This window comes from Daktulosphaira vitifoliae, unplaced genomic scaffold (genome assembly GCF_025091365.1).
Source record: "Daktulosphaira vitifoliae isolate Bord-2020 unplaced genomic scaffold, ASM2509136v1 Scaffold_2, whole genome shotgun sequence".
In the NCBI taxonomy this organism is placed as follows: Eukaryota; Metazoa; Arthropoda; class Insecta; order Hemiptera; family Phylloxeridae; genus Daktulosphaira; species Daktulosphaira vitifoliae.
The window spans coordinates 24,452,251-24,460,522 of record NW_026099573.1 but is presented as its reverse complement, the minus strand read 5'-3'; the positions used below and the strand labels follow the sequence as shown (position 1 = coordinate 24,460,522).

The 8,272-nt window shown below is 28.1% G+C and overlaps 2 protein-coding genes across 2 annotated transcripts; one reads left to right on the top strand and one right to left on the bottom strand.

Moving 5' to 3' along the window:
- Window positions 1-2,742: 2,742 nt before the first annotated feature.
- LOC126898068 (E3 ubiquitin-protein ligase sina-like) lies at window positions 2,743-3,430 on the bottom strand. Its single transcript, XM_050672017.1, has 2 exons — window positions 2,961-3,430; window positions 2,743-2,812 (listed from the first exon to the last, which is right to left on the bottom strand). Exons 1-2 carry the CDS (start codon window positions 3,428-3,430, stop codon window positions 2,743-2,745), a joined length of 540 nt encoding a protein of 179 aa, XP_050527974.1.
- A 1,619-nt stretch (window positions 3,431-5,049) lies between these two features.
- LOC126898067 (uncharacterized) lies at window positions 5,050-6,947 on the top strand. The gene is made up of 6 exons (XM_050672015.1): window positions 5,050-5,193; window positions 5,628-5,751; window positions 5,818-5,933; window positions 5,991-6,242; window positions 6,304-6,449; window positions 6,674-6,947. Exons 1-6 carry the CDS (start codon window positions 5,050-5,052, stop codon window positions 6,945-6,947), a joined length of 1,056 nt encoding a protein of 351 aa, XP_050527972.1.
- Window positions 6,948-8,272: the final 1,325 nt, after the last annotated feature.

The window sequence follows — 8,272 nt, the reverse complement described above, 5'->3', positions numbered from 1 at the left end:
ATCCAAAAAAATTACAAATTTAAAAATCGCTAATTTTCGAAATTTTTTCACTTTTTTTTCTTAAAACTTCCATAACTTTTTGAAAAATCAACAAATCAACATAATTTTTTTTTATACTACAACCTTAAATATTTACCTTTCATTTGATATCATTTTTTTGAAAATCTAACACTTAACCTGCTCATTGGGGGGGATTTAAAATGGCAACTTTTTTACAAAAACTAACTTTTTCAACTTAATTTTTGAAAATGTTCCGGAAATACTGCGTCCTTTAAACATATATCAAATTAAAGCTTATTTTATGTACTACAAAATGAAAAAAAAAAATTTGTCCCGACGATCTATCTTCTATACGCAAATGGCTACCATATTGAAAAATATACTATTTTTGTATGATAATTATGGGTTTTGTATTTTATTTTAATAGAAGTTGATGTTGCTTTTGCAATTATCCATCAATTTTTTAAAATTAAACACTATCTACAGATTTGCATCGAAGCGTTTCTTATGATAGTGATTTTAATCACTGTCAGATTAAATCTATACTGGACCCTACTATGCAATGTCTCCACTATGCCGCTACCCCACTGTGCTACCGTTTTTTTTTATTTTGTATTTTGCGAGTTGTTCCAATTAAGAATTTTTTTAATTATTCAATTAGAGTGTCTATTTAATAAGTGCATTTCGAAAATCTACCTTAGCACATCTAGCGGTTGAAACTATTGCAATACAATAGTTTGTGACGTGTCACTAAGGAGATCGTAGAATGTATTTTAAATTTGAATAGATACGTGTTTGATTGATTGCACAAGATACTGATGGTTGGTTGCGATCATTACCCTAGCACATCTAGCGGTTCAAATTATTGGTAAAATAATAGTTTGTGACGTGTCACTAGGGATTGATTCTCATATTCCATTACGTTCTTTTCGGCAAGCAGTTTTTGACTCTGTAAGGTCCGTGCATCGACGAGTATAATCTCCGATGGTGCAGCCAGCCTGTTTCTAACTCTGTCGACTCTCATATAAAATACACAATTTCATAAAATATTGATAGTTTATTGAAGTCATTATTAATAGCTACTTAGTCACCATTCAGGACGCAACAGCTTGCGTTCAACGTAAATATTTAATTTATATTTAACACTTATATAAAAAAAAACAATTTAGCCATTAAGGCTTGCCGCCCAACAACTGGACAGTTGCAATTTACGTAAACACACACAGTTTATTATTTCTATAACACAACCACTAAATATTAAGAGTCGTAAAATTCTTCTCCATAATCGTTGCACGTTTCATTGTAGAATTAATATGACTCAGGTGTGTGTCATACAGAAGTGATTTTCTTGCGATCTATATTTTACGACAAAATATGAGTGGTCATTGTATCATAACAAAGAATTCATGATTATATGCCGTATGCTCTTATTTTCATTTTGAAGCTAAACGAATTTCAAAACTCTGATTAACATAATATTTATACTCTATTTCTATATTCATATTCAATTTAGTTATCCTCTCATCGTTTTTTATGTCAAAAAATTATTTCTTGCATTTCATCATCCCAATATACAAAAACATTAACTTTCTATACTTCTTTTTTTTATGACAAAATATAAATATCACACATATAGTCAATTATTTAACGCTTACACATTCTTCATACTTATTTCTTTTTTTTTATGACAGTATCTAAAAATCTGTTGAATCAGTAATCAGATTTATGCATGGTAAGTCTACAATGGAGCCATTATTTTATGTGAGGCAACTAATAGAAAAGTTTAGGGAGATGAAAAAAAAGCTGTGTATGGTATTTATAGATTTAGAGAAAGCTTATGATACCGAGAGAGGTTTTAAAGTGAGAATTTATGAGAAAAGTAGTACCGAAAAGATATATTAATATATGGTTGGTGCACCATGGTAAAAAGGTGGGCGGAATGACAGAAGATTTTAAGGTAAGTGTCACCAAGGATCTGCTTTAAGCTCTTAATTACTTTCTATAGTTTAAGAAATTATTAGAAAAATACAAGAGGAGGTACCTTGAGCATGTTTTTCGCTAATGAAATAGTGTTAATAGGAGAAGTGGGAAGTTTTAAGTATTTAGGATCATTTGTGCAAATGAACTGTGACATTGATGAGTATATAAAAAAAAGTGTGGTTTGTTGAAGTGAAGAGAAGCGTTTTTATGTTTTAATTTTTTTAACTATTATCATTAATATATATAGATATATATAAATACATATTACTTGAAAAAATGTGAAATACAAAATGCTAAAATTTTACATATGTAAAGATCATTCTGGTACATACATATACTATAAATATATAATCTAAAAAAGTATAATTTTTTTGCAGTAGTTACGAATTCTGACTGATTCAATTTTAAATAATTATACACCGATAGGTAATAAATATTATTTCAATTCAATGATTCATTTACGATTCCATGATATGATTAATGACCTGCTGGAAAATGGATGTCTTATAGAAAACGTAGAATTTACAGCAAAGACTTGGCTTCTATTTCCAGCTACATCCTTGTCCCACACAATTAATCTGTTCTTTCCAAAAAAGCCATATGGTGTAGTTTCTGAATTATATAGCTTAACTTGGTAAACCATATGTGGTCTTGTTGAAAAATGTTTAGCTGAATTTTTTATCATCATTACAACCATGCGTACATTTTTACGTGTGCCACGATGAAATATTATCCAGAACATACTTCCGTCTCGTTTATCTCTTATAAGGTAAACTTTTCTTTGTATGCGGTTAATGATGCCATAAATGTTACAAATTGTCCACGAGTTTTTCTACGTTTAATAAAAAATAGTTTACAAATGGTGATACGTTTCTTTCTTATGTAAATTTAAATAACGTTATGGTATTTGAATTAAATTTTCTTAAAATTTTATTTATTCTAAGTTTTTATATGATTTTATTTTGGTCACCTGAACAGACACAGCTGAAGTAGGGTGGACGGATTTTACATGGTTAAAGATTTGCGCGTATATACCGGACCATTGACATGTAGACACAAAGCATTTAACATCAGGGACATACGTACATGATGATTCATGTTCATTAATACTTGCTATACTAACAAGTTCCAGACAACCGTGAGCTCTATTGCTGCAAGTGATTTTGAAAGAATTCATAAGGTTTGTAATGGCTAGTACGAAAGCCGACTTAAAGACTGCTGTTGACAATACTGATCGGCACATTGGGCAAGCTGGAAAATCACTAAATTGCCAAAGTCGTAAAAGACAACTCTCGCATACTATATGTCCGTTAACACAACAACAATGAATTTTAGAAGCTAATTCCATGCACACTGGACATTCCAAATCTTTTCGAATTTGTTGGGATATATTTTCAACCTCATCTACCAATGGATTAAGTGAAGATATGGGCTGACTTTGAGCTTCCATACTTTAAAATGCATATAGGGCAGACAAAATATTTACAAACCGTTAACTTAACATCAGTTAAAGAATCAAACTAATAATTTTAAAGCAGGAAATTGTTATATATATATATATATATATAGGAGATATTATAGCCAGAAACATATTGATAGTATATACGTTTTATTAGTATTGTTTCATGAAAAACAAACTAAACAATTTGGCAACAGAAATATTTTAGACAATCAGAATTAGGTACCATGAGCTTAGATGAGTAGTAAATTATGGAGTGGTAAACTTGAAAGTTTTAGACTACTATAAAAAATATGTGATAAATATTGTGCTGGTAAAATAATTTTGTTTTGATTTAGATGCGCTGAATAATTTACCATAATGATAATTTTACTCAATTATTGAACTTTAAGTTATTAACTTTCTACTATAAAAATGTTGTTGAACTTGAATATAATTTATCAACATAATGTTCTTTGATCTTTTTTTTATTTTTATAACTATGTGCATTTCAACTAATAAATTTGTAGATAATATTTTATAATTAACACAATCGTTGTTTGTTGACGATCAAGTGCAGTGCCACTTGCATAGCATCGGTTGGCGCGTCATCGTGACCGGCGAGCCAATCTGGTGCTTATGCTAAAGCGGTCCTATAACAGGTGGTAGTATGTCTCGGTTTTGAGAGCCTGTGATGGCGGTTTTGTTATAAGGAGAAATTGTTGGGTGTCTATCAGCTGATTAACTTCAGGAGAATGTTTCTTTTCTTTTTGTAAGGACGGAATACAAAAGGACCATAGCCAGGTTGCATATTAACCACACAATATTATTTGTGTATTAACATTTGTCATATTAATTATAGTTAAGATTGTGATTAATTATCAATAAATTAACGTTTGTTTTTCCTTTACTAGAAGAATAGTGTTATTAATTGCTTCCTTTTTAATTAAGTTAATAAGTCGTATCCATAAAAAGGTGAAAATACTGGATGCCCCGGCAAAGAGGTGTTTTAAGTCGGTGACATAACAATCGTATATGATCGTTACTCGATAGTCCACGTAACTTGTAAAACTAATACATAAATCCAGGTAATTCTATCCGTAATTAATGAATAATTCTGTTAAGTTAGTAAAACATGATGTAAAAATGTAATATATTTGAATATGTTACTTAGTAATTACTAAGCTTAAATACAGATAGTATAGACAATCAGTGTCAGCTTAATCTTGATCTAAAAAAAAATTGTTTTCAATAAACTTATTAAAAAATAAAAACAATATAAATAAAGTTTAAATTTCCTTATATCTACCTAAATATTTAGTGACAAAATGTTAATATTTGAAAATTTGTACACTATAATTATATTTAATGAATAGGACATTGAATTTTTTTGTGTAGGAATATGAATCATATAAATTAATTTCATTATACAAAATAAACTGCTTTTTAAATACTATGCAGTCAAATTGGCTTAAAAATTAAAAAAACCTACATTCATTATTATTTCTTAGATGGAAATAATTTTATAAAGTTTTTTGTTACTTTGACAATGTTATTTATTTTAAAACAATACGTAATACTACACATACAATCTAATTTCATAATTTTAAATAATGACTACGTTTAGTATAATGAAAAATGCATCATTCTTAATTTCCAGAACACATTTGCACACATGTATTAGGCATGGGTCATCATGTCCAGCTATAGCAATAAACGGTTTTGGTCGTATAGGCAAGAATCTTTTACGTTTAGCAAGTTCAAAAGACATTAACGTAAGATTTTTCTATTTTTATTGTCAATTATTATTGTCAGTGAAGAGAGTCATGGTCTTTTGACATTAATCTAATTACGGAAATATGGGTGTCGTATTTCCTTTTTTGATCAAAGTAATTACATGGTAAAAATAAAAAAAATTTTTCATCTATAAAAGTAGTATAATTTGTTTTTATGTTTATTCCTCCCCTTCATAAGAAAACCCTAGTTATGCCGCTACAAAGCTATATCTCCGCAATACTATTAAATTTTATGGTAGCCAGAAATTTTTGATAATTTGATGTAATACAGAAACATTTTCTTTTGCGAAAAATATACTAATCATAGTCCTGTAATTAAAAAAGTAAAATTCAATCAGTATTATATTTAATAATTTATACATTGACCAATATGATTATATATTTTGAAAAACACTTTATTTTAACATATGAAGGTGGTAGCGATAAATCAACCTTTTGTTAATATAAAACAAATAGCTAACTCTTTAAAGTACGACACTGTTCATGGAGCATTTGATGGCCAGGTAGATGTAAAAGAAAATTGTATCGTAGTAAATGGTAAATAATTTATTTATTTTATACTGTCTTACTTCATTCGAAACTTAGATTTATAATGCTGCTTAGGTAAATCTATTAAAGTTTTTCACGAAGACAAGCCTGAAAATATTAAATGGAAAGATGCTTCAGTAAATTATGTACTTGAATCTTCGGGAGTATTCACCAAATTTGAAGACGCTAAGGTAGATGAAGTTTGTTAAAATTATTCAAGTATTTTTTTATTGTTATTCAATATATAGAAACATATTGTTGCTGGAGCAAAAAAGGTAATTATTACTGCACCAAGTCCTGATTCTCCAACATTTGTTAAAGGAGTAAACTTTGACGAATATAAAAATACTATGGAAGTTGTTTCTAATGCTTCATGTACTACTAATTGTGCTGCTCCCATAGCTAAAATTTTACACAATAAATTTGGGATTGAAAGTGGTTTGCTTACAACCATACATTCAATGACCGCTACTCAAGCTGTACATGATGGTTTAACGAAAGTAATTCATTTAATACTAATTAATTAAACTTAAATGTGTTATCATATGTTATAATTTGTAGAGATCGGGTCCATTTAATATCTTATCTAGCACTACTGGAGCAGCAAAAGCTGTAGCGCTTGTTCTACCGGACTTAAAAGAGAAAATCAATGGCGATGCAGCAAGAGTGCCGACTTTGGATGTGTCTCTTTTGAAATTATTTGTCAAGTAAAAAATATTTTTAACACTAGTTATGATATCCCTAATTGGAATAATAGGGGAGTAATTTAATGTGAAATCTATAATAATTGAAATTTTCAATTTATTTTTGCTCTTTTGAAAAATTGTTTAAAATTGATGTATCAACTTTTTTTGGTGGAGTTTAATTGTAAAATAAATTCTAAAGTGAGCTTGAATAGTATTGCAACAAATAAAAATGATTTCATTTACAGTGTCAAACAAACTGTAAGTATAGATGATGTAAAGAGAGAAATTCAAACACAAGCACAGTCATGCATGAAAGATGTTGTTTACTATCACGAAGATAAGTGTGTAAGTTCAGACTTCATTGGGACACAGTATTCAGCAGTTGTAGATTTCAATCAAATCATTATTATTGACAAATTTATTAGTATTGGAGCTTGGTATGATAACGAAGTAGGATATGCTTGTAGAGTATTGGATTTAGTCAAACATATGATTAAAGAAGACAGCAAATGTAGTTAAAAATAATTTTTTAGGCATTGTAATTAAATAAAGTATACTTATTAAAAAAATTACAAAGATATAAACGATGTTTTGTCATTTATTATTTTTAAGAAATTGACCTAAGCGACAATTTGAGGAACTAAACATCCAAGAAATAAAATATTCATCATTTTATACAGTATAATCATATTTTATTTATAATATAAATATTGTTTCGTACTATGTGATCATATTTCTATAATTAAATTTATTTTATTTTATTTTTCTATATAATATATAACAAAATAATAATTATAAACATATAATGACATACTGACAATTTTTTTCTAATTATGTTGTAAATGACACAGTTGCTTTACAATTGTTTATTTGATTATTCGTAAAATATTATTAGTATATAAAAAAACGGTAGCACAGTGAGGTCGCGGCATAGTGGAGACATTGCATAGTAGGGTCCAGTATAGATTTAATCTGACAGTGATTAAAATCACTATCATAAGAAACGCTTCGATGCAAATCTGTAGATAGTGTTTAATTTTAAAAAATTGATGGATAATTGCAAAAGCAACATCAACTTCTATTAAAATAAAATACAAAACCCATAATTATCATACAAAAATAGTATATTTTTCAATATGGTAGCCATTTGCGTATAGAAGATAGATCGTCGGGACAAATTTTTTTTTTTCATTTTGTAGTACATAAAATAAGCTTTAATTTTATATATGTTTAAAGGACGCAGTATTTCCGGAACATTTTCAAAAATTAAGTTGAAAAAGTTATTTTTTGTAAAAAAGTTACTATTTTAAATCCTCCCAGTGAGCAGAATAAGTGTTAGATTTTCAAAAAAAATTATATCAAATGAAAGGGAAATATCTAAGGTTTCAATACAAAAAAATATTATTTTTATTTGTTCATTTTTGAAAAAGTTATGGCAGTTTTAAGTACAAAAAACATCCCGATAAAATGTAATTTTTATCGCAAACATTACATTTTTTTTTAAATTTTCGACAGCCATTTGCACATAGAAGATAAGATGTCGGGACAAATTTTTTTTTTTCATTTGATAGTATATAACATAACCTTTGATTTGATATATGTTTAAAGGACGCAGTATTTCCGGAACATTTTCAAAAGTTCAGTTGAAAAAGATCTATGTTTTTTACAATATTTTAAGTTTTGAACGCCCCCTATATAAGGGGAAATTGTCCAATTTTAATAAAAAGTATGTCAAATGAAAGATGTACTTATAATGTATTTAGAAAAAAAAAATTTGTGCTGATATATACATTTTTCAAAAAGTTATAGCATTTTTAAGTTGAAAATTTAAAATCGAAAATCGA